This window comes from Rhamphochromis longiceps, linkage group LG7, assembly GCF_057381845.1.
Source record: "Rhamphochromis longiceps isolate RC_006_pf linkage group LG7, R_longiceps_female_GT1.1, whole genome shotgun sequence".
Taxonomy (NCBI): Eukaryota; Metazoa; Chordata; class Actinopteri; order Cichliformes; family Cichlidae; genus Rhamphochromis; species Rhamphochromis longiceps.
Window position 1 is genome coordinate 48,710,852 of NC_140563.1, and position 27,604 is coordinate 48,738,455.

Genomic DNA, 27,604 nt, shown 5'->3' on the forward strand with positions numbered 1-27,604 from the left:
TAATACTACATTTTGGCCACCGAGAGGCAACATATAGTAGCAACACAGAGTTAGCATTGCTCACCGTGTTAGAATTTTCAAAATATGACACACGTGTCTCATTTCTTATTTAATATATTTGCTTCTAAGTCTATTTAAGTAACAATAAAGGCAGTAAGTAGCAGTAGTCCATTATCAGAATTTTTTGAACATAAAGGGCAGCAGATAGCACCACTTTAAAAGCCAAGCAGAAACATAAACTGGAGATTAAATATCACACCATCGTACTTTTGAGCCTGTGAAATGTTGCAGATTTTGTTTTGTTTTTTTGCTCAGTAACATTAGCACAGCATGTGAGATGCACTTTTTAAAGGCATAGATTCGCATAAATTGCATTTTCGTGGGAAACCAGACTTAAATCAGTGTTTTAATTTAACCAAATATAATCGCTTCGTGTGGATGGAGTGCAGTTACCAATAATGGAGAAGTTCAAATTGACCAAAGCATTTTTTGTCATAACACTGGGGGATAGGGTTTGTAATACTGTAAATAACAGCACATTTCTATGAGCAGTGGGGACCACGAAAATCGAATGATAAAAGCAGCATTGAGCACTTCAGATATATCTGTCTCAAATTTTCATTATCAGGTATGTTTTTAAGATTCTAAGATTCTCTAATGTCAACACTGTTTCTATAAATAAGTCTTTGTGACTTCCACTGTAGCTATCTATATTAAATGTCCATATTATACAATGTGCTTCTAGAAGAAACACATCTGACACCCGTGAATACAATCTTGAGTCAGATTCTTTTTTTTAATGCTGATTAAGGCATTAGATTAAATATATATTTAATATTTGTAATCATGTCACCCCCACACTTTCATTTTCCTCTTCTCTGCATCACTGAGGTTAAATTCTGCCTGTTTGCCATTATATTTACACACATTTAACATAATACACTGAGCAACATTTAACAGGGCAACATCTATTGCACATTGAATTTGTCTTGTTATTAAAAAGCTTGTTAGTTCACCCTTTAGTACTGTCCTTAAATGTTGGCTCATCCTTTCCTTTTTTCCTGCTTCCATTTTCTTTGACATGAAGCTTTATTCACCAAATCCTAGCTGGAAAATCCGCTAGCTGGCTCGGGACTTGGGGACGGAGGGCTTTCCTGGTCATCTGTGGGCAGCTGGACGCGCTGCTCGTCCATACGCTTGGCCTGCACCCTCTGGATCAGACTGAAGAAGTCTTCATCAGGCACCGTAGGGGCATGGGGGCCCGCTTCTGGTGGGGAGCACCGCTGATCGTCAATTCTAGATGACTAGAACCAGAAAGAGCGCATACAGATTATTTAATATAGGATTCACATTTGCTAAAGAGGCAACCTACATAAACAATACAACAACCACATTTCAAATTTATGTGTGTGCTAATGTGTCATTACCTGGCACTTAATAAGCATGTTGAAGAAGTCATCACTGGGCTCTTGATGATCTCCCTCTCCCACCAGGTGACCCAGGTTGTTATGAGTAATCCTCAGGCCCGGGAGGTTACCAACATTAACGCGTTGGTCATCAAGACGTCGACTCTGAGAGCTGGCGATCAAATCAAACAGCTCCTCTGTCTGGGGGGAAGTGGTAATTGCAGGATCTAAAGAAAAAGGGGGGCGGAGATATCCCAGTGAGTGCAAATGATCTGGTAGATCCCAAACCTTTGCAGGGATGAGCTTTCAGCAAGAACAGAGATGCCATAAAGAAAGCAGTTAATCCTAAGATAGGACACAAAAGACATAAAAGGCATATGCTGTTGTCACAAACCTATCATCTCACTCAGGGATGACATGGAGGTTGCGGCGCCTTCTCTGTTGTCTCCATTCTGTGGCTCATCGAGGTGGCAGCGCTGGTCATCCATGCGGCTGCTCTGGAATTTGCTGAGGAGGTCAAAGAAGCAGTCTTCAGCAGAGGGGTCACGGCCCAGCTTCTGCAACGAAAACAACAAATCTCTCACTTTAAGCACAAAGAGCGTCTGTCTTATCTGCCGAGTGCCTGTTTTCTCATTTTCTTATTTTTTGCTGCTCTGTCTGAAAAGATACTTCCTGAAAGTGAGGCAACTAAAGTATTTCAAGCGCACTTGATTATGATGAACTGCTCGTACATTAAAAAAACATTATGTGCAGGTGACTTAATTAAGCTCAATGCCATTAGGAGTTGCATAATGAGGATTTTCAAGATAGCCAGCTCGCGGAGGTGAAAAATAATCTGATTAACTCACAAGGGATGGCACTTCTGAAGAGACTACCTTGACCTACATACGGAATGTGATACAAGCACATAAAATGAGTATCAGCTGCAGCAAGTCATATGGCCCAATGACCATCAACTAGTAAAATCAGATGGAAATCTTTTAAAAAAAATGTAGCAGCTGCCACAGAATTATTGAACTGTTAAACATCATTTTGTGTATCAGATCTAGTCAATGGGTTAGTCACATCGACTGAATGCCATTTTTGTGTTACACTGACTTCCCTGGAATCAGTCCTCCAGCAACAGCTTTCTGCTGTTTATTCTGAGATAACACCAAGAGGTTCTCTCGCTCATATCCTGCTGAATGATGCTTTTTTTTCCTTTTAATTAAACACAGCCAGAGTCTTGATAATACACACAAGTTTGCAAGTGAAGTGGATAATTTATGTGTGAAACAAATACCCCGTGCTAGCAAAGCAGATGTGGAATTTATTATGTTTGAACAATGCTGCTAAATATTGTGGCAGTCGGGCTACAATATCATACCTCTGAAACAAAAGCTTATCTGCCAGACCGGATGGCAGCAGATGAAATGAGATGTTAACACCATCTCAAATTAAAATTAAGCTGCTGATCCAGCGATCATCTGATGGAAAACTGCTAACAAACCAACTTTCACGCAACACATCACAAAGTGCTAGACTGAAAAGAGAAACAACTTTCAGCTGCATATTTCACAAAATATTAAACTACAATCGTGCAAAAGGGTGGTGGGCTGCACTTCGAAATAAACATTTGTGCATAAATGATCACACTTGCTGCATTAACTCTCTAGACCCTCTAGAGCTAGGAAAATATGTGCTATATAATACTGTACATTTGTCAGAATAATATTGAAAAACTTGTTACCGGCCAGTAATTTTGAATTTAATCTATTTAAGTTTATAAATTACAGCCTAATAGCAATTCTTTTTTTCTTTTTCAAAAGTTTGGCTTTTCATATCTCAACATTGAACAATCGACAACATTCGCTGCATTATATTTGTGACACAAAAGTGCCAGAGCAGGTTAACTTGGGTCAATGGCACTAAAATCAACACAAGCTGATGGGGTCTTCCTTATAAAAGTTTTCTGGTTGCATTCCTCTCCCACGCGCAGCAAATATAATAGACTTGTTCCAAATAATCTGTTTTGAACACCTTCAACACCGACTACTGAACAGAGCTCAAATCACTTTGCCTTACAGCAATATGTGAAGTAGGTCAGCAGACACCAGATTTCATGCATCTCTATTCTAAGAATCACGTGTTTTTCAACTTCTGCATTGAAAAAGTCAAACTGTTGTTTAAAATACACAAAAAGTTGTACTATAGATCATAAAGAAACGTCTTTTTTTCCCAACTCTGCGGTATTTGCTCAGTGAAAACAGCAAAATATCTTTACATGCAGTGCAAGACAAACACACTAACTGCAAATAAAGGCACGCTTCGGTATCAAACGTGAAAAGAAAGTGAATACTCCCCGCTAAACCTTAGCGGGAAGCCATTTTTCCAAGTTACAAGACAAAAAGTGAGACAACTTACCAGCAGCACTTCTTTGTCCTCTATCTACCCTTCTGTCTCATGTCTTTATGAGCTCTCTTTCTGTCTAGCGCTGTCCGCACGTCTGGCTCACACCTCCTTCTCCCCTACTTTCACCCACCCCTTTACATCACTCTCTGCTTTCCTACTACCTACCTCTAATTTCCTTGCATTCTCCTCTTCCAGAGTTTTTTTAATCTCTACCAACCACTGCCGCCTCCTCTCTCTCTCTCTCCCTCTGTGTCTATCTTACTCTCTCTGTGCAGCTCTCCAGCAGGCCATTTTTGTCCTGTTCACTCACTGTGGGAAAACAACTCATTATGGAGAGCTGGGGGGGGGGGGTTGACCCTATGGGGAGAGTAGAGCTTCTCTGATCAAGGTCACATTATCAGCTAAGAGGGAGGGCTGGTATGGACAAAGGGGGAGAGGGGGAGGCAGCAGGGGTAGAAAGATGGGTGGAGGAGTACAGTTATGAGTGAACTGCATGCGAGCACCCATTTCCATCAGAAGTCAACTACTCTCAGATGGCAAAAAACACCAATATCTTCACTTACTTCTTACAAACTCACATGACTGGGCTCTATAAACACACACCCAATGTGACTTAAAGCAGTTTCCTCTCTGTCTCTATGTGGATGCTGTCGTTTGCTTCTCTGTATAGGCCAACTAATCAAGTAGGCCATATGGAAAGAACAAGAGAGAAAGGAACACGTGATGATGGTGAGAGAGGAAGAGAATAGACAGTAAAGATATGTGTGTGCTTGCAGAGAGAGACTGGGAGTACTGTCAGACCGGGACAGTGAATGATAAAAGGAAGTTCTTCCTAAAGTATAGATAGGTGACAAAATGAAAGGAGGACCTGAATCACTGACCCCCAAAGCGAGGGGGATCTGGTGACTTTGATATGCTTTGGTGGGCCTTTTGCTTGATGGTTTAGGTCTACTTCCCCCCTTAGAAGGAAGTGATTAACTTTTTTCTATGATGAAATTTTTTAATCCTGATGGGAGAGGTTTCTTTCAGGGTTAACCTTCCCCTGTCTATAGAGTATGAAGAGGGAGGCCTTTGCCAGATTTCAACCAATGTAAGAAAAGCACTGCTTATTGAGTTCTGTGTCTTCTACATAACTTTTTCCCTGGTACATACAGCCTAAACTGCCTGTCAGTGCATTTATCTACTTTTTGCATGTTTCTGATTTTTAAAAACTAGAAGGACACAGACACTGCAGACATCCCCCACAGCGAGCACTCAGATCAAACATCATAATGATTTATTCATGAACAAAGCGTAACACCAATTAACATACACACCATGTACTTAAACCACAAAGGAGTAACACTAAACATCACTGAAATCCCAATTAGACCCAACACTCTCTCATAGTCTACACTGCTGGTGTGCATTGCATTCACCCTCTACCTAGGGCCCCTTTCTCAGGAGTTTTTCTACTGATATGTCATTGCAAACCATCTGCTGGTTACTTAACAGGGAGGGAGTAAAGTTTGTCAGTCCTCAGTGGCCCATTAACAACCCGAGCCCCAAGCATGGAGCTTGGCATGCCTGTTCACAAGCTACTGGTGAGGCTAAATTTGTGAAACAGTTTCCATTCAAGTGTCATTAAAACTTGGCCGGTACTTTTTGGGTAATCCCGACCCTATCAAGCAGGCGCAGTTGACACAAGCAACGAGTCGTCTGGTAATATTAAAAACTAAGCACGATGCAGCTTTTTCAACCGACTCGAGAGCTAAAGTTAGCTTATCTGCCTAGATACACTCGCTATGGCAAAATCAAATGTCAAACTGCATGCTGCAGATGTAGCATGGAAAAAAAGCAGAAGAAGCACGAAATGCTTAGCAACCGAAGCAGAGGACTTTATCCCCTATGGTTTCATCAAAAATCAGCCATTAACTTGTAGCAAAAACAAAGAAAAGTCGTAACATCTGCAGCTCACAGATACACAAATGGTCTTAAACGGTCTTAATGCTAGATTTGAAAATAGGTATGACTCAAGATCACCCACATTTACTTCTGTACTTCTATTTCTACTTCGCTGTGATAAACTGTTATTCCTAAAGCCCTGTAATTTTCACTCTTTTTTTTTTCCCGCATGTCACATTACTAATAACAACAATTAGCAGTGCCACAGAAACAAGGCATGATTAGGTGCTGTGGTGAGTCAGACAGAACAGCTGTGGGGGGAAAAACATATCCATTAAGAATCTAGTTTATATTATTAACAGAGAAGTCACTTTTACACTGCAGAAGACATCGTTTACCAAAGTTATTTGAAATTAATGTATTTTCTCCCTCATTTTTCGCTTTAAAGCAGAAGCTACAATGAACAGAAAAGATAAGAAAGCGAAGTTAAGTGAAACATTCACCATCTCACAGTCATCTCGCGCTTTCTACAAAATTATCTCCACCTTTACTCAAATGCACTGTAAGAGATTGCACTGAGGCTCAGGTGTATCTTAGAAATATGAAGCTGGTGAAATGAACGCTCATCAGTCCATGTACAGTAAATGAGTGTCTGTGTTATACTGTAACAGAAATATCTACATTTTCTTGTTATTTCAAATGAGTCCATAAACAGAAATGTCTACTATGCTTATAAAGCTTTTGTGTACAGTTTAAACAAACTGTTATTCAAGTGCTGGTAAAATCCTATAAGAAAAATCCTTGACATTTTAGGCTTCTTGAAACTGTAAAGCTTGAAATTAAATTTTAAGTTTTTTGTTTGCTGTTATCAGCAAAAAAAAAAGAGGGGGGAGGGGTTAAAAACAAAAAGAGACACAGGAACACACCTATACTTTAAGAATTTTCACTTGTATTCCATGAAATGGAGCTGGAATAACTACTGTTTAATTTTTGATACTTGTTGAAGATCAGGTTACGAGTGCAGTGACGAGGCAATAAGGATATGATGTGAGGTCGGGAGTCAATAAGTATTTAATAAAAACAGCAACATTGAGGCCACTTACTGGCACTGGAGGTGGAACTTGCACAGTGATGTCATCAGTGTCCACGGGTGAGTCAAACCACAGCCTTTCCTCTGATGACTGGCTGTCAGAACAGCCTTTTCTTTTGCTAGGCTGCGACAGGTGACTCTTAGATCTCCTCGGTATACTTTCCAAGTCTTGGTTCTCACCATTCTGCATGAACAGAGCATGCTGTTAGAGGTGGATCACAATGTAGGCACATTTTCCTACAGTGGTTTAGAGACATGTTCAAATAATGGAAATCACCTTATCTGAAGAGTATTTCCACAGTTCTACACTGTCCATGCTGTTTCTCTTGGTGAATTTGGGTCTTGCTCCTACAGGACAAAAAAAAAACCCAAATATTTAATATTGCAATTTTGGGTTTTGATCACTTAGACAGTCTTGAATCCCATTTATGAGCCGATTTAAGCTTGCAAGCTGCCCTTTGTTTATCTTTTATTTTCGCAGTAGGCTGTAATCTCGGCTGTGGTCCCATGATGTTCGGTGTGGATATGAGGCTTAGGCCGACCACTAGGCAAGCAAAGTGAATAAGAGTCTGTTTTCCAGCTCTGCTCCAGAGGGAAATGTAGGACATGGGTGTGAATTTCTGCCTGGAGGATAGTTTATGAAAGCAAATATCACAGAGAAGCCAGGCAAACTGTTCAGATATTACAGTTTCTACTCACTTTATTATACAAGGCTCTGATGTCTATGTGAGCTGGTGGACCATTTGAGGGGACTCAATAAAACATTGTTGTTACTCGAGGCCTGATATGGCTTACGGACAACCCATCCTCCTGGACCACAGAGTGAAACAAGTATCTTTATCCTACCTCATAAATATGCACACACCACTTGTTTTCTGTCACATTTAGCCTCAGTGCAGATTTAACACACCGTCCCACGTGGAGTTTGTTTTGCATTTATAATTTTGTGCACACATAAAACATTGTAGTTAGCTTGCTCAGGCCCACACATACCACACAGAACTTGTGCAGTATGTGTGGGCCTAATCGGATGAGAAAAGCCTTTAACTGCACATTTACTAACTACTTCAACAAAGTTCAGAATGATTCTTGTTTTTACAAGATTGTTTTTGATTATATATATGTAGTGCTTAACCATGACCTGTCATAATAACAACAAAACAGAAATATTTTAGAAATCTGTAAAAAAAAAAAAAAAAATTAAATACAAATTTGCTGAAGTGTATTTATGTGTATTTAAGTAACAAGTAACCAAATAATTTCATCACTAACATTTTCTGTTTAAGAATGCAAGTTAAACAGGTGTGATTTGGCATCTTAAGCAAATATTTTTTCCAGCTTTTTTGTAAAAATTTGTGGATAATAGTAATAATAATAATAACAACAACAATGATGATGATGGTTATTATTACATTTTACCATTAAAAACATAATTTTGATTACACAGTCTGCACATGCTAGCAGATTAACCACTAAAGAAACATAAAAATGTATTAATTTAATGCAGATGTGTGTATATATGTATATATATATGTGTGTCTTAGTGATAATAAGCACTATCCAATGCTGTTCCATTTATTGTTTATGCATGCATATGTGTAAGAAGCCTTTCCTCTCAGCCTTGGTTTGCCTTTTTTCTGTCAGCTGAAGAAACAGACATTGCAAACCACATGAGGACGTTCACATTACATATCAGCGATAAGCAGTTTTATTTGGGGAGAAGCGATAGAGTAAATGCAGGAGAAAGGTCCTGTGTTCTGGATTGGTGCATTTATCTGTGAGAGAAGTTAGTATATGCACATACTTTGAAAAGAAGAAGCACCGTCTTCACACAATTGAGCAAAACAAGGAAGTTAATACTGAGCGTAAACAACAGCATGCTAACAAGCTACATGATACAGTTTGTGCTCTGACATATTCCAGACACACACTTTGTTGCAAGAGATCATCTCTGTGGGACCTTTGCTTGAAAGTACCTGACCAAACTAATCAACAATTATATTTTTTAATATTTCTGAGCTATTTCTGTTTTGGGATCTTGTATTCATGTTACCATAGCAGGTTGTTTTTCATGCTTTATCTACTGTGATGATAATTTCCCAACTTTCGACATCAATAAAGTATATCCTAAACACAAAGTCCAGCATGACCACATTACCTTTCATGTAAAAAAAGCAAAAAAATAATAATTTCAGTGCTACCTTGCATCTCAAACTCTGAACTTGAGGGTGAAAGGTCGCTCTCAGTGACCCCCAGGGCCTCCATCAGCTGATCCACGTTCATCCTGGCTGTCAGTTCACCATTTCTGTCTCCAATCTGCGGATGAAATCAGGGACAAAGAGACAAAAAAAAATTACATAAAATGCAAGCGGCCTTTTTATATTGTTGCGCTTGTAAAGCTTTCTCACTTCTTTAGAGATTTCCAGGTGCTTTCTGGCATAGTAAAGCGCTTGTTTGTGGTTCCCTAAAGACACATATGCATTTCCCAGACTCCAACATGCACGGCCCTCTCCAACCCTATGAAAAAGTGAACGCACAACATTAAAAAAAACCTGTTCCTGTGGTCATTTGTTTGGTTTTCTTTCAATTGTTTTTAAACAATACCTATCTGTTAGCTCCTGCGCTATGTACAGGTGCTTGAGGTGATAGTCTATGGCCCTCTCATACTGCTGTAAAAGAGTGTAAGTGTTGCCCAGGCTGTAACACGCTTGAGCCTCCATCACCTGATCCCTCAGCTGCCTGGACAGTTGCAGAGTTTTCCTATAGGAAGGAAAATAATGGGATAAATAAGGGTTGGGAAAAAATGAAGAAAATAGAGGCTAACAAAGGAATGCGAGAAACAGGGTACATGAATAAGAATGATGATTAAACAGCTACATAGCTATTTCACTACATGTACTTAAGCATTCATGAGATATTCTAAGTGGTTAAAATTGTTTCATTTCTCCTTCAATCCACTAGATGTCAGACTGCACTCTTTCCTCACCTGTAGTACTCTGTGGCTGTGTTGAACTGTCCCAGGAATATCAGGGCATTGCCTAAGTTACTGTAAGCTCGCCGTTCAGCTGCTTTGTCCCCGAATTCTTTGGCAATGGATAATCGCTGTAAATGATGACAGCAACAAGTTCACAAATCAAGACTTTTAATTTCAATTGTTAACTTTAATGACAACAAGTTAAATCCTCCTTTCACTTTGCTTTACTTAGGTGCATTTGTTTTACTTGGTGCTCAGGCAGAGAGATTTTTCACAAGTTCATATTGGAAGCTCTGTAGGAAACCTTATTTCATAAGCAGAGGTGATGCTGCAGCAGCGGTGCATCAAATCAGCTCCTCTGATTCTCTCCATAGGAAACCTCTCCTCTGCAGCATACTGATAGATTTGTAACAGGGAAGGAAGGGGAGAAATCAGTTTCCCACTTGTGGAAAAACTTGGTTTTCAATAGAAAAATGGAGGGTGGAAGCCGGAAGCCATGCTTCCCGCTGATTCACCAAGAAACCAATTTTGTCCTTTTTCTGTATGAGTAGCCATCAATCTCTGCAAACTGTCCGCTAGGGCAGCTTTAGATAGATACCAAAGCACTGAAACACACACTTTTACACCACATTTACCTTGATAAGACCAGCAAAAACATCTCTCAGGAACACCATCTGCTTCACTGACTGAAATTAAATGAACTGTACTCTACTCTGACTGAACTTAGAAGCTAAACGCTCAAGTCATGCAAATGTTTCTGATCTTATCTCAACACCAAAGCAAATTCGGTGCGGGCCACCTGTTTACTTCTCAGGTGCATTTAACAGATAAAGGAGGCTAAAATAAAGAAAATGTAGTTTCACTCAGTGCTGCAGTTCAAACATCCAGGATGTCAAGGCCACAACAGTAAGGACACAGGCCACCAAAACCACACCAGACAAGGCAAAACATATGTAAAACATTAGGTTCATCTTTTACATGATGTTGTGAAACAAATTTGGAAAATGAAAGAGCTTCATTCAAATCTTTTGGGGTTTTTTTTTTTTGCTCAGCCAGATGCAAATAACATTTGTTCATTAATTCATTTTATTTCTGTCTGAAAATACTGCAAAAATACTGCAAAACAAGCAATATTTTCCAAAAGCAAAGGGAAACAAGAAAAGAACAACTTTATCTCTGCAAAAAGGGCACATAATATAAACAAACGTATATGCAACTACGCTTTATTCCTTTTAGAATTATTATTTATCTATTTACAGTACTGTGCAAAAGTTTTAGGCAGGTGTGAAAAAATGCTATAAACAAAGAATGCTTTCAGAAATATAAATAATTGTTTATTGGCCCCAAATGTACTCTGCAGCAGGACAACAACCCCAAACACACAGCCAAAGTCATTAAAAACTATCTTCAGCGTAAAGAACAAGAAGTACTGGAAGTGATGATATGGCTCCCACAGCGCCCTGACCTCAACATCATCGAGTGTGTCTGGGATTACATGATTAAGATCTATGGTTAGTTCTCCAAGATGTTTGGAATAACCTACCAGCCGAGATCTTTCAAAAACTGTGTGCAAGTGTACCTACAAGAATTGATGCTGTTTTGAAGGCAAAGTGTGGCCACACCGAGTATTGATTTGATTTAGATTTGGTGATTGATGAAAATAAATGATTAACACTTCCATTTTTGAAAGCATTCTTTGTTTACAGCATTTTGGTTTTGCACAGCACTGTATTCCATTCCACTTTGTAGGTCAAGTATGGAACTACGAGTGAGCAGCACATTATCTAAAAAGAAATGGGATTTATAAATTCTTTGACTTGGTGTAATAACGCGATTCTTGTAAACATTTTTATTGAAATATGTTTTATTGAGTTTCCTTACTTAATTTACAATCTATTAATACACCTAAGAACTTCAACATCATTCACCCAAACATGATATGTATGTATCACACATGTATTATATGATGGGAGGCCACGGCTGCTGAACAGCTGCACAGTGAATGGTCCAAGCTGGAAAACTGCTCATATGAAATCATTATGGCTGATACCTCCCACCTCTGCATTACAGCAGTGCGATCTTGAAACTTGTGGATGAAATGTGGATTTCTTACCTGACGGTGGAACTTTATAGCCTCCACAAAGTTACCCAGCAGGTAGTGGGTGTTGCCCAAGTTCCCGTAGGCCCTCCCCTGAGCAGCTCGGTCGCCAAGCTCTTTGACCAAACACAGGTTCATCCTACACATCCAGGCACACGCATTTAGTTGTTATTGGTTGTTGAACTTTTTTTTTGCATTCCCATTTTTATGTGTAATCAACAGAATTGAGTCTACTATGCGAGGTATGACATGAGACGACAGCTAATTAATTGATGTTGATATAAAGCAATTACTACATTCATTATAGTTAGAAAGAAACCAAAAAAGTGAAATATTAATTCTTTTTTTTCTTTTTTTCCAAATGGGCTCTTTAAGTTACCCAGGAAGATGAGCTATGTTGCACACACTTCTATCTGTAAAATAGTGTTTTTTCAGTGTACCCTTTTTCTTATGTATTGGCCATATTTTCAGAAACACCAAATTGGCACTAACTGCATTTGGTTTCTTTTTAATGTCATTTACAGCCTGCCCGTGAACATTTCAGCCCATAATTTATAAAGAAATAAGATGATGTGTTGCAATATACTCAGTGTGTTGTACTTCTTGTGTTGAAAGACAACACTTCCTTTATCAAAGTTCAACTGAAGACTTTATGCTGTAAAACCTGCATTACAATAAGTTTAGGCCAGTTTAGCCCCAATTCAACCCTCTCAACATGTGGAGGAGAAACCGGGTCAAGGACCTCATCATGTTTACCTGATTGGCACACATTATTTAACTTATTTGCTCTTATCTTGGCATATTATTGACAAAGATCTTGGTAAAATAACAGCAGGAGAGTAGAAATTAAAATATTTGATAGTATGGTGAAAATAAAATGAAACCTTCATTATCACAGTGGTGGTACCAAGACTGTATTAAAACAGATTTAAAAAATCTTTTCAAAGTCACCCTCACCCCAGTCATAAAGACGGTAGCACAGTGAGGGCTGTGACGGTTGCTTTTAATCATCAGGGACTCAAAAGTAAATTCAGTGTTACACACATGTACACTGTTATTCTGTTTAAAATGAGAAAGCAGCCAAACCAACTCTCGGCCACTACTTGACAAAAAAGGGAATTGACAATATTCAAAAATCATCAATAGTACCACAAAACGCAGCAACATTCGTATGTCAGAGCTACTGACTACTGTGACTCTGGTAGCTGTTCTATACATTCATTTGCTCTACAGGCATAAAACATACTTACTCGTAAAATCCAGTAGCCCTTTGCAGTGTGTCTCTGACATCAGGAGGCAGGTCCCCTGGTTCCTGGGTGCAGCCCCATAACTGCTGTTTGCCCTTTGCGTGAAACACGTTCCCCATGTTATACAGTGCTCTGGCCTCTCCAACCTTCAGGACAGTGAAGAAACACAGGCTGCCACTATCTTTTTCCGAGAAGATTTTCATATTTCTGTTTGTGTTGGTTTGTTTGGATATCCAAATATATGTACATAATCTTACCTTATCGCCCTGCTCTTGAGAAATGTCCAGGTGTCTTTGGCAGCAGACAGCGGCCTCATCGAAACGCCCTAATACTTTTAAAGTGTTACCGAGGTTGCCGCTGGCCTTTCCTTCTCCAATTCGGTCTCCTATTGTTCTGTGGAGGAAAGACATCTTTGGTGATTAGTGGCAGAGTTAAAGACCAAGTTATTGCTCGGAGATCTTGCACCATTAGAATCAAAATCACTGCTTTTTTGAGACCCCACTAGTTAAACATTTAGATCAATCAGTGATCTACACAGCTTTTATTTTAAAAATAAATAAATAAAATAAAAAATACACAATAAGCTTGGTGTACCACAAACTAAATATCACTGCAATTAATATCTACAACAGACCGTATTTGATTACTGTCATCTGGTGAAGAAAACAAAGTGAATCAAGGAAATCAAATGTCACTTTAAGGTTGTGGTTTTGGTCACTGTTTCTGTTTTCCAAGACTGTTTTTTCTGGACCTAAAATGACCATCCACATCAAGGAATTTGTAAGATATTCAGTCATATTGCTGCTATATTACATTTATTCAACAACGGGCTATTGAACATAACTGATTTCCTTTATTTGTTATACATGTAAAGTTATACACAACCCTAGAGAGTCACTGACAATGCATTATAAAGCATAACAAGCACTAAATAAAGCACCATGTCCACTAATTACTTTAGGCTTAATCATGCATCGCTGAATCGGAACTTGTCAACACGATTAGTTCCTCTCTGGTTGCTATGGCCTACTTTCTCTTCATGCTGGAAGTGAGAAATAATTTCCCCATTGTGTCGTTCTCCTTTTTTCACTTTCACACTTTGAAACTGAGCAACTAAAAGATGGTATGCACTAAGTGCTTGCAGTTACTATATGCTCTTATGAACCTGCTACTGCCACATTGTTTCATTATGTTATTGTCCTCTAGCAGGCAGCCCAGATGACCCACAGGAAGCCACGAGTTATCCATTTAGCTAATGAATAACCATTAAAATATTGCAACAACAGTTGCCTACTTCCGAGGACCAAGCCCCAGTGGCCCTGGTGAGACTGTAATGTAACAAGGTAAATCTCCCTAGGGTTCTTAATCAGTTCCCTGCAGGAGTACCAGCTGCACTAACTGCAGGAGACCAGATTACTCACAAGATAAATATCCAGTTGGTATTTGTCAACTGTTACTACGTAAAAGTCTCCTCACTTTTTTTTTAATTTCTTTGTCTGAAATTCATGAAGGTTTCCATGCATCAAATCATCTAAAGAAAAAAGGGTGGAAAAGGCTGTTTTCCTTTTGAACTGTGTGTACATCAAATAACAGAACATAGCATATGATTCCTGCATACTGGTGCACAGTCCTCTTATATGTCCGTGTGATGGATGCAGTACGCATGCAGGGTTTATTGATATGTGTATAAGTTCCCTTATCGTAAAGATGCAGTTCTTCTCAGCTAAAGATTTCAAATGTGAAGTTTATTAACCATTTACAGTGCAGCAAACAGATTGTTGAATAAGACTCCCGAGCAGCTCAAAACAAGCAGCACAAAGCTGAGGTGAATGTTTTACTCATAGCTTGTGCACATTGCTCACCTTGCTAAGGTAAGGTCATGTCTGTGGTATTCCAGGGCTTTGCCATACTCCTTAAGGTAGAAGTATGCATTGCCCAGCTGGCTGTAGATGGCACTGAGGGTCTTCAGGTCTTCTGTGCCGACCTTTACGGCTGCTTCGAAAAACGCTGTTCCCCCTTTGAAGTCCCCAGCCTTGCATAGCCGCTCTCCTTCCAAGGCCAATTCTAAGCACGAGGCCTCCATCCTGCAAGATACACGCATACAATAAAGTCATGAAACTAATGAAATAAAAACATTAGCCCGATCACAGATTAGGACATACAGTAAACATGGATACCATTACAGTCGCAGTGAAATATACTTTCACAGAGACGCAGTATCGCCATGACAACAAGGTCTGTAATAAATTCTGTGGACTGTTGCCTTAGTAACTGAGTTTGAGCTCGATGACGAACACCTTGAAAAGGTGATACACTTTTAACTGCTTAAATCAGTTAACAGCCTGATGTTCGAAGATGTACCGTTCTCTTGCATGTTCTGAGATTTTTATGAGGATATGAAACAAAATAAGACGGAGACAGAGTGTCCCACCCACACCAGAGAGAAAACATTTGAAAAACAATATGGTTCTCTACTGACTGCAATCTGAGACAATGTCATCCATCCACTTCCTTAACTGCTTATCTACTTCAGGGCTCCGGCAGCTTAAAGCCTACCCCAGCTGTCTCTGATGAGAGCAGGGGTACACGCTGGATAGGATGCCAGACCTCTGCAGGGTTAATGCATGAAGTCTATGAAAATCTGGTATTTCTGAACAGCTAAGGGGGTTAATATTTTGCCCTATGTTGCACTCCATGCCTTGAAGTTAACAAAACTATGTTTCAGAGATTGAAGTTGGCTGCTGAGCTAAAATACAGCAAAGCATCTGTGGTGTCCAGTCAGAACTCACTGTAAGCATACAACAAGGCTTCATGAGTGAGCTATATCCAGAAGTATACACCCTAAATGCATTGCATAATCCAGGATAAACAAGACCAGACAGTTTAGTAGTAACACTAAATTCCAGATAAAGTACTAGAATGTAGAGATAAGCAAGGATTATCCTTGCATCTAATCAAAAGGCTTTGCAAAAGGCTCCATTCAAAAGGTAAAGAGTCGTACCATTTGCAGTTTTCTGCATTACAGCTTATTTATTGTCAAATCGAAGACGCGAATGCATCGTCATTTTTGAGGCAAAAAGGATTTACTTTGACGTGAACAGTCATTTAAAGCAGCTAATATTACACTATCTTCTAGTCAGATTTCATAATATTGCCCTAATATGGAATGTATGTGTTCACCAAGGTCATTTTGGTTTGTAAAAACTTGACGGGTTACTTTTGAGTTTTGTTTTGTTTTGTTTTTACAGTACCTGTGTTTTTGCTTGGTCCTTGTTTTGTCCACATACACCTGGAGCTCCAGAGGTAAAGGCTTTAGCATAGCTTGAGGTCGGGGTCCACAGTGGACAAGTCTACACACGGCTCTCTCTGCTCCAGTCAGAGGACAAGGCTCAGATGCCATGATGGTATTGTTAAGTAAAACTAACTTTATCAGAAAACTCTTAAATGAACTCTGTAGAGTTCATTTAAGTACTATGCTTACAACTAAGAATTCCTCTCACACTTTAACAAACTGCGGTCTTATAAAGTTTATATTTCCCAGCTTCAATAAAAACCACCATATCAGCAACATTACAACAAACCTGGACACACTCCAATTGTAAATTCTAACCACAGTCCAAAGCCAGCCGAGAAAAATGTGTGCTATTCAAGTCCTCAAGATCGCTCCAAAACTACACAGTGAAGCAACCTGCAGACAAAACAGTCCAGAGGGAATTTGAGATCATTCCACACGAACGTTGAGCTCCAAAACAAGTGAATTTCTAAGACGTCACAAGTTTACAAGTTTATGTTTTATTAATCCAGATGATTTTAATCAAGTTAAGATATCCATTGTTGTTATGTAATTCAGTTCCCGCTACTCCCAACAGAAAATTGTGCTCATCTCTAATCCTCTTCAACTTCTCCTCAAGTCTGACCCGGAGACCAGTTGTTCTATCAGGTTTTAAAAGAACAGGGGAGCATGATGACAGACCATTCTGGGCAAGAGTAGAGGAACAGTCAATGATTACAAAGTGAATACCTTATATCTAAGCTTGACCATTGCCCCAATGAGAGGCAGAGAGAAAGGATGAGAGAGACAGGGATGGCTAATCCAATGCCCTGCACCTCCTCAGTAGAGACAATACAGCACAGTGAGTGGCCTAAACAAATCCAACTACATGCTGACACTAGCATAAACATTATTAGGTCACCAACCGAGACAGATGACACTGTGAGTAAATAAGACCTAAGGGACGTATTAAATAAACTTATTTTCACTAATAAGGAAACACATGTTGCTTTTCTGTTTTTAATCTTTAGATTAATTTTATTTTAAAGCTATAAAAAACACTTCCTGCATGAAAATCTTGCCACTATGACACACATGTCCAACTGCTTTCAAAGCACAGAAAGCACAACTACATTAACAAGTGCCCTACTTAACCAAGACAATGTCACAGGGGCAGCAAGCAAAATACAAGCTAAACAAGGGATTTACAAGAGATCTCTTCACTACAGCGTTGTTTTCCCCTTTTATTAAATATCAGTCTATACAGTAACATGGAAATATACATAGGAATTTACATTTAAGCGGGTTTTTTTCCTATTTTTGCCGTCTACATGTATATAATAAATACTATTTTTGCCTTTTATGGCAAAATAACATGATAAATTGAATGCAAATAAATTACGTATTAATATTAATTCTCAGTGCACAATGTAATAAAGAGAATTCAATGATTTTGATTAGTTTCCCAGAAATCTTGCTTTCAGTATGCAATTCCTCCTGCAACTGGATACAAACTTTCATTGGAAAATGTAAACAGGAAGAAAATGATTATTTCATTTTTCATAGCTGAAGTGGAGGGCAGTGGAACAACCACTATAACTGTATAAACTATATTAGGAAAAAGGAAGGTGAAGAGAAGAATGAGTAGAAACCAAAATTAAACCATGAATTTACACCAAAAGAGTGTTTATTCAGTGGAGCTCTGCGGCTGAAGATCTTTCAAAAGCTGGTGGCATTATTTTTACAAGATCCTTATAGAACTCAACCCACTACAAGGGATTGGAAGTTCAGGATTGTCGGATATATATATAGTTTGCAACCATAAGTCTTGTTCTCTTAAGGTAGACTGTGTATTTTGCTCGTGCCTGCTAGGAGGTGGCTCACTAGAAAGTACCCATTGTGAAATTAGATACTACTTTACAAACAGGAGAAACATGCAAAGCCAACCATCGAAGAGTCTTGGAACGTGCAATACTGAATTGCAACAAAGTCATCAGTGGTCTAAAAATACAAATACTAACAGGGTGGCACAATGATGCAGTGGTTAGCACTGTCACCAGTCCATTTCTATTACCCAGTCTTGTTTAGAAATTAAGGTTTTGTGTGAAAACCTCGATGACATCGAAAAATCAAAAATGCATTAAATTAGCAAACTACTAACAATTAAATTGTGAAGTATTGTTGGTTGAGGTTCCACAGCTCTTTGTCTTTCAGCTAACATTAACAAATTTTGCTGTTGTTGCAGAAAAACATGCTGCTAGAGCAAAAGCGGGACTCTCATCACCTTTTTGTATGGCTGACAATAACAAACAAAAGTCCAGTCTCTGGAATGTGGATAATCTAGTTCCCACCGTAGATAACAGTCCTTGAAAGTGTATAACGTTATCTTCCTGGCATACATAAAACAGCTACTTCTTCAACAGTGGAGGAAAACTTGCCAGCTCTGTAGTCCTTGCGCCCTAAAATGAATTTTGCACTAGCCATAGCTAAACAACTTGCTTAAAGACAGACCAGCATCAGAATGTGCCAAGGCTACCCTTCAGTGCAAACAGGAAGGTGGAGCAGAGCCTAACAGCCATAGCCAGAGGGATGAAAGGCATAAGGTTGGTGCATATACAAAAGAATACAGAGGCGATTTACTTAAAGCTGATCAGTTATATCAGCGGCATGTCAAACTCACTTTGACTCACTGTGAACACCCACCCTCCCGTCAACATTTCTATAGTAGATAGGATCTGTAGAGATAATGAAAATACAGGTGAAAGTAGGGCTGGGCCATATCACACCGTTCACGGTAATACCGGTATACTGTTAGGCAATGATAAGAAAATGAAATATTGCGATAGAATATGGGTAAAACGCGCATGTGCAGTGCCTTTGTTTTTATATGCACATGGTGGAAAAAGCGAATGACAAGGGCGAAAGCGGATTGTTGAATGAAACAGATGAACCAGAATTGGTTCGTAAAAATGCTGCAACTTCAGTGGTGTGGAACTAGTTTGGCTTTCGTCCGTCAGATACACACAAAAGCACAATTTTTGGTAAAGCATGGAAGCGGGCCGTCGCTATTACCGTGTTTTTCAGAAAATAAGGCACACTTAAAATCAATCTTTTGATTTTCTGAAAAATCGACAGTGCCCCTTATAATCCGGTGTGCCTTGTGTATGAATCCTGGTTGTGCTTACTAACCTTGAACCGACTTTATGTGGTACACAGTGCTCGAAAATCTGTCAAAAGATGTTTTAGTACAACTTTGACAAGCTACGAAGGAGCACCGCTTGATGGATTGTCGGAGCATTATGGCTACCATAGTCGGGAGCATCACGGAGTAATATGTACTGTGCTTCAACATAATATTACCGTATTGTGTGTGTATAACCTCTTAAGTTTTGTGGATATTATACATGTTATGCTGAGGATATCTCAGCCTGTTTCCACTGGAAATGTCTTTCGGTTAAACTGTCAGCAAGGAATTTGCATAAAAAAAAAAAAAACAGCTGCTTGTTTCAGTGAAAATACACTGAGGGTTTTTTGCACTAATAAAGTTGCAGAGTTATGGTCTCGAGTCAATTATATCTCGGTTATATCATTATCGCAAATTTTTAAATATATATTGCGATAAATATTTTTGGCCATATTGCCCTGCTCTACTGGTGTGCATGGTCTGAGGAAGTTCTGGTGAACATTTGTTAATAACTTTGTAATGAGACAAATGTTTGCGCATTTAATCACAGAATGTTGACAAATTCATGTAAGAAGATATTGATGTAGCACAGATTTGTGCATTAAATGTTTGAATGGACTGCTTATGCAGGGATTTGTGCATATAGAGTGTTTGTAAATAATGCTAAGAGTAGGTGGGAGGCACCAGCCAAAATGTTGATCTACCCAATCGTCAGTGCTATTGTGGTTGGATGAGAATTCAATTTATGGCTGGAAGTCACAGATGTGCAAGAATATGAGAAGAAAAACAAAAAGACAGCAAGTCTGGTTAAAGACGGTGACGGGGGCCTCAGTTTGTTAAAACACAGCCGAACAATGAAGGCTTGCATTGTAAAACTGTGGCTGTGGAAAAGGGTGTTGCCTTAATAATGCCTCGCAATATTTTTAAAAGTTTGAGCAAAATCCAAACTCTGCAGTTGTAAAGTTGGAAGTCAACACATCCTCACTCACTTTAATCAAAGTCTGCAAACTAAACTTCAAGAGGCAGCCTGCGGGCTGACTCACACACAAAAAATAAAGAATAGAGGGGGGAAAAGTTGAAGCAAACAAAGAGCAAAATTTCATGGCAGGATTTCCACAAAGTGACATTCATTCTTGCCATCGTTGCGGTCGGAGTAAGAAGAATTTGTGCCAAACAGTCGGCCATTCTCTCCTCTTATTACCCCCTCTAATTGTTCTGTTTGGGAGACACTCATCTCATAATAGCCTGCTTGTGGTCTAACAGAGACAAACTCCCAGCGCTGTTACCATGGCATCAAGGAGTACATGTAGCACACTGGGCAGGTTTCAAGAGTAAGTAAGAGAGGCAGAAGTGAGGTTAGAGTGCAACAATGTCAGTGGAAAACAATATAATGCTAACAATAAATATTTGTCAAATAATTAGATATAACCTATATAAATGTGAAATAATGCTTCATCATTAGGCTAAAGTGTAAATGCAAGTTTAAAAAAGCTCAGAAGACAAAGACGGGGAGTAAAGATGAGACATCCAAATGTTTACGTTGGTGGAGGTTTATGGAAAGGTGACCTTCAACACATAAACTGGTCATGGCTACACAATGCCTACAAAGACGGGGACAATGCGCAGTAGCTCAGATGTTAAGCTTGAGTTGTAAGTCTAGACTAAATGTACACTGTAGGTGCACTGGAGCAGCACGCATTACGCCATAGCCTGAGCTGTAGCTTTATGTGCAGCTCCCCCGGAAATGTAAGTATACACAACTATCACAGTACTGTAACAACTATTACTGGTCCATTTGGAATTTACGATTTAAACAGAGCATATTGATTTGTGCAAAGATACAGCCTCTGTGCAACAAAATGTAACTAGGGCTGCCACAAACGATTATTTTGATAGTCGACTAGTCACAGATTATTTTTGCGATTAGTCGACTAATCAGATCATCATCCATTGGACGTAAAACTACAGCTTACTGCACCAGCAGCATCTGCTCTTATATAACTATCATTAGCTTACAGCTTTAAGTGTTCAAGGTATGTGCTAACTAAAAATAAAGACAAGATGATAGTTCATTAAATTTTAATGAAATTTGCAGATTGTTTCGGTGAAGTTTAATAAACTCCTTGCTATCTAAAATATAACGGGACACCGGAGTAAATTCTCGAGCATCTCACACTTCTGATAATCAGCTGTCTGCTTGACGTTTATTCAGCTGTGTAAAAACTATAACTTTAATCTCAGCCAAACCGATTTACTCAGGAACAAATAAAATACTAAAAAAAGCCAAAGAATAACATTGTTAAGTTATCTAAGTGACTTATATATCATGTTTAACCTGAGTAGCGAAAGACAGCGGTGGGTTTGAAAACGATTTGCCAGGAGTCCGGTGTTCTCACGGCTCTAGTGAGCCTAGCTCCCGGCTAGCTATCGAGCTAGTGGGTAACAGACGTCTCTGAAAATGTCGGAGCGCTTTTGAAAATATGTGGTGTCCTGATAAACTGAGCAGATATTTGAGGCTTACACAGCTACATTCTCGCCTGAAAATATGTTAAACATTTATTTTGTGACCCAGAAAGAATAATAAGAGTAATATTAAAACTAAGTAGCTGCCGCCATTGTTGTAAACTGAGCTGGGCCGCGCTATGAATTCTGGGACACAGCTGCTTCTTCTTCGGGGTTTAACGGCAGCTGGCATCCTTGTACATGCAGTGCTGCCATCTTCTGTTTCAGTCCGTTATTACACTCTTAAATCCTGCCACTTATTCCTGCGTCTTTTGTGATCTTACAAAGCTTCAAACGACGCGTCGACTATTAAATCAGTCGTCGACGATTTTGATAGTCGACGTAATCGTGACTAGTCGACTAATCGTGGCAGCCCTAAATGTAACAGTAACAGACTGTAATAAATCCTCCTGTCCATTAAAAACAATCAAATTAGGATGTGTTATCGTTGTTTGTCTCACTGGACTCATGCTTTTGGCTTGCAAACTTGATGCTTTTTAGTAATCGTAACTGGCATTCAGTTTAAACAGGCAAGGCTTGTTGATTCGGAGATCAGATTGAACTTTTTCCTAATAGTGTGACCTGGAGGTGTGGATCGAATGGGAGGGAGAGCCTTCAGTTTTCAGGTCCCTCTTCTGTGGAACCAGCTTCCAGTTTGGATTCAGGAGACAGACACTATCTCTACTTTCAAGATTAGGCTTAAAACTTTCCTTTTTGCTAAAGCATATAGTTAGGGCTGGACCAGGTGACCCTGAATCCTCCCTTAGTTATGTTGCAATAGACATAGGCTGCTGGGGGATTCCCATGATGCATTACGTTTTTCCTTTCCAGTCACCTTTCTCACTCACTATGTATTAACAGACCTCTCTGCATTGAATCATATCTGTTATTAATCTCTGTCTCTCTTCCACAGCATGTCTTTTATCCTGTCTTCCTTCTCTCACCCCAACCGGTCGCAGCAGATGGTCGCCCCTCCCTGAGCCTGGTTCTGCCGGAGGTTTCTTCCTGTTAAAAGGGAGTTTTTCCTTCCCACTGTTGCCAAAGTGCTTGCTCATAGGGGGTCATATGATTGTTGGGTTTCTCTCTGTATCTATGAAGCGCCTTGAGGCGACTTATGTTGTGATTTGGCGCTATATAAATAAAATTGAATTGAATTGATTGTACCTACAGTAGCTTGCATTCACAATAGCTGTTATGCTGCAAATAAGCTCTACCAACCTTTGCATAGACTCGCCTGGTTCTGACATCTTCTTCCTTTTCCTCGTTGCACAATATTCAGTAAAAGCAAGCGTTGAACATTTACTACTAGCTCTAAATCCAACAAGGTCACCCTCACTTTCAGACACCACTGTTTCATGACCACATTAAAAAAAACCTCAGTGGCCAAATCGAGTGTAATGTTACTTCAGGTAATCGCTCAGCAGATCAGCTGACCTCAGTGTCTGCTCACAGCTGATAGCGCAGCTGATTCACTTCTGTACATTCAAAGCATGCCCACCTCCAAGCTGTGTCTGACTTCATCAGTGTCACATCTGCTGTCTTCGATCACGTGTTGGCTTTTGCTGCTGCTCTCCTGGTACAGAGCAGAGTCCGGAGGACATTTAAATTAGGGCTGCTCGATTATGGCAAAAATGATAATCACGATTATTTTCACTGAAATTGAGATCACGATTATTTGACGATATTTATTTAACCCTTTAAGACCTACTATAGAACCAAGTCCACCAGAGCTTATATTATTTTTTTTACATGCTGTAGTGCCATTTGTGGGAGCATTTCAAGTTGCTATACATCAATACAACTGTTATAGCCCATATTTTAATAATATGTATGCATTAAGTCCATAGTAATTACATAAATTGCAAAAAAGTGCAATAAACTACAAAAAAAATTGAAAATCGCTTTTGTTTTGTTTACATATATTTCTACTTGGAGAAATTTAAGAGGCTTATCCCTCAAAACTTTAAATACAATAAAGTTGCAAAAAATAGTTTACAACAACAGGAAATTTATTTTGAGTGTCTTCATAGTTTTATTTTGGAGATACAGCAATTTTTATATACTGCAGGAAAAACAAAAAACAATCCTATGATGCAAATTTGCAAAGAAAACAGCATGTGCATCATTTCACTGTGGGAAGTGTTACGAACAGCTGATAGGAACGGCAAAGCGTGTTTCTGGAATATTATGTTTTTGTTCCTGCAAGCGCTTTTTATGCAATTTTTGCAAAGCTATATGTGGAACGAAACCGTGACCGAGGACAAGCTGATGGCATAAGATGTAAGTACAACTCCTCCGGTTTCATAATGCAAAACAAATTATTGCGCTAGCTTACACGGTTCAGGTTCTACAGGGATTTAAAAATAGTTACGCAAAACGGAGCGTGCTGCTCTGACCGGCTTTAAAGGGTTAACAATGACTTTAAAAAAATAATATAAAATAGTGTGCAACACCACTGAAGTTTTTTTTTTTAAACTCTCTTTTCAACCAACGGCAGTCACTCTCTCCTCTCCAAATAACTTCTGCTTAGCTTTCCGAGCTTCCCTCGGGTCCTCTTAATCAGCGGTCTCCAACCTTTTTTGCGCCACGGACGGTTTATGCCCGACAATATTTTCACGGACCGGCCTTTAAGGTGTCGCGGATAAATTAGGGAGGGGCTAATAATCGGCTCAGTCATTTTTAATGATCGTTGAAAGCCCAGATCGTAATCGTGATTAAAATTTGATTAATTGAGCAGCCCTAATTTAAATAGCTATTCAACACTCATACCTGAGATTCTTATCAGGCATGTAGTTGGGAAAGCAGTAAACCCATTAGGATACACGCTGCTTCGGAGTAGTATTTAATTACAACTGGTATGTGACATCTCAACCAATTAATGGCCAGCAATCAAATTTACTTGGATTATATTTCATCATTAAAATCAGTTATACTTTTGTTTTAGCTGATTTAATTCAATTCATGGATTCTTATTTCATTTTTAAAGGCCTATACGTCCAACACTGTGAATCTTGGTTAAGCTAAGAAACTGTGCACTCAGTAATCCAGCCATAATTACAGAGTGCCATGGCTAGTTGTCAGGGAAACCAAAGAGAAACTCTCTAGGAATGCTTTCCTTCCTCAGTGCATGTCACTTTCAGTTAAAGCTAGACTCTCTCCTTCTCTCCTTTGTCTAAGTCTCTTGTGAAGCTGCATTTTTACTCTCTGCATGTTCTGTTTTCTAGAGCCAGGTTGAATAGTGCTACTTACACACACACACACACACACACTGTAGGCTATACGAAGGGAACCAAGTGCTGCAGGGGCTATGAAAACAAAGCAATGAACACGGCAATGATGTTAGTCAATCTAAGATGAATTTCAGTTAGTAACTACTGTCATTACTGACAGAAAGACAGGCTAGATTTAAAGATTTCAGAGTAAATCCCTTTCTCTAGCTTGCTTTTTTACGACACAAAGTCACAATTTTATAGTCAAATCATTTGTTACACGGCAACAGGTGCTGAGTCAGACATTTGTAATTTAAGTATTAGTAAACGTTTCAGTTTTCAGTCGCAAAAATCTAGTATAGGTTCAGGGAAAATACCATTACATGAAGTTTATGGAAAAACAACAGTACTATTTCCAAAGCTTACAAAACCGCAGCAAATAGTTGTTTTTGAGGGTTTAATTCAAAGTGCTTTGGTACTGAAAAAGAGCTTGTGTAAGTCTTGTCTTATTATTTTTAGATTTATTTATTGAATTAATGCTAATTATGTTTTGTGGCTTTTTTGTTGTTGTTTTTTTCTTTCTTTTTTAAAGATATAAAGATTGTTTTGTTCTCCTCAATCATCACACACACACAAACACACACACACACAAGTGGACAAATAGGCTTTAAAATACTAATCTCTATAGCCGGACACGTTCTCATTTTAGGAAGAAAACAAAAGGATTTTACAGGATGGGTCAGTTGACAAATAAATCCTAAACATAACGTCCCCTTTGTGCTTGCCTAAGCTTTTTGGAGTTTAAAGATAATACACACACACACACCAAACCGTCATGTACAAAGGTCATGTGTTGAGTTAAATAGAGGAAAACCTATCACAGCTCTAATAGCAGTCCTACCCACCCCATGTGTGTGTGTATGAATCTTGTGTTTATGTTGGCAGAGCATATGATAACCTTGCAGGGTTTGTGAATGTCACTCCTGCAGCTTGACAATAGTAAGTAAGTTTAATTGTTGTTTTCTTAAAGTATCTAACATAATCACTTAAGATATATATTACATATCCCTTAAAGCCACTGGAATAAGGTATCAACTTAGAGTATACAAGCATGATTTGACTTTATATATAAACATGCCTGCTCCCTCACCCCAGCTCTCTGGGCAATGTTACCATAAATGTGTTTAATGTAGGATACTTCTGATATTCACAGTGATTAATGATAGTTTTGTCCAATGCATGACACTGGACAAAATGTCAAAATTATGTGATAAGTGGTGCTGAATCACACCGTCAGCTAGCTGACCAGATGATGAGACATCACATTTCTCATAAGCAAATGGATCATCTGAGATGAAATAGAGATGATTAATCATAAATCACAAACAACATAACATATGCTCAAGTTTTGTCAAACTTAACTAAAGTTCGGTAACACTGTCATTATTGAGTTCTTCATCATGCAAAAAACTAATAAATACTCTCACTGCCTGGCCATGGAGGACACAGTCAAATGTTATGCTAATTAAGAGGCAAATGGTGCAAGTATACATATTTCTGATGATCATCAAAGATGATTAAAAGAAACTACAAATGAAACTGAACGAGGCTGTGACATTTGTATCTAAACACTGGGTTTTAACTAGCAACGCTCTGAGAGCCAGTCTGTGTGCATTTGGGTTTAGGTCCATCACCCTTCAAGGTGAAGTTCAGCACACACATCGCACCTTAAAAACCATGCGCGCTGTCAGCTTGTGCACCCTTTAGCCAGTCTCCCCTTGTTACACCGCGTCTGCATCTTATGAGGCTCCTCTCAGTCTGTACATTCCAGCCACAGCCGCTCAGTGACCCGAGCCAGGAATGAGGCTTGGAGCTGGGCTCTGGCTGCAGCTGTGGCTGGGTCTTGAGCTCTTTAAATCTGTGAAAGCTTGCTGGTCAAGCTCCCCCTGCCCAGTTCCTCCTTAGTAAGCAAAGCTGTGAGCTGGCAGCCCTTGCTATTCTCTCTCTCAATCGTCTTACTTGTCTCTTTTTCGGCATTCAAGGACGTGCTACGGAGCTGACCCCCCTTATGATATACCGATGTACTTCCGAGGCTTCCTACCTTGAGTGCAGCCTCTTGCTGGCCAGATCCTGGTCCACACCGTTAGTAGCCGAATGAGCCATAACCTGGCTTGCTCGCGCCCGTTATGAGGGCCCTTCCCTGTATGCTCCAGAGGCAGCTAGCTCTTGTTTCTTGAGACCACCCTCCCTCTCGTTCTTCCCCCACTGTCCCCGTATCTCCCACTCTTCTTTCCTCATTCACCACAATAATGGCAGCAGCCGAGGAAGTGAGGTATTCTGCAAATACA

General features: G+C 39.4%; 1 protein-coding gene across 1 annotated transcript; it reads right to left on the reverse strand.

The window, feature by feature from the left end:
• Window positions 1-292: 292 nt before the first annotated feature.
• gpsm1b (G protein signaling modulator 1b) lies at window positions 293-27,604 on the reverse strand. The gene is made up of 14 exons (XM_085414000.1): window positions 27,358-27,604; window positions 14,953-15,174; window positions 13,348-13,483; window positions 13,094-13,236; window positions 11,859-11,982; window positions 9,758-9,873; window positions 9,376-9,531; window positions 9,180-9,288; window positions 8,973-9,087; window positions 7,049-7,119; window positions 6,785-6,955; window positions 1,801-1,963; window positions 1,428-1,633; window positions 293-1,304 (listed from the first exon to the last, which is right to left on the reverse strand). The coding sequence occupies exons 1-14, from the start codon at window positions 27,417-27,419 to the stop codon at window positions 1,104-1,106; spliced, it is 1,995 nt and encodes a 664-aa protein (XP_085270126.1). The 5' UTR covers window positions 27,420-27,604; the 3' UTR covers window positions 293-1,103.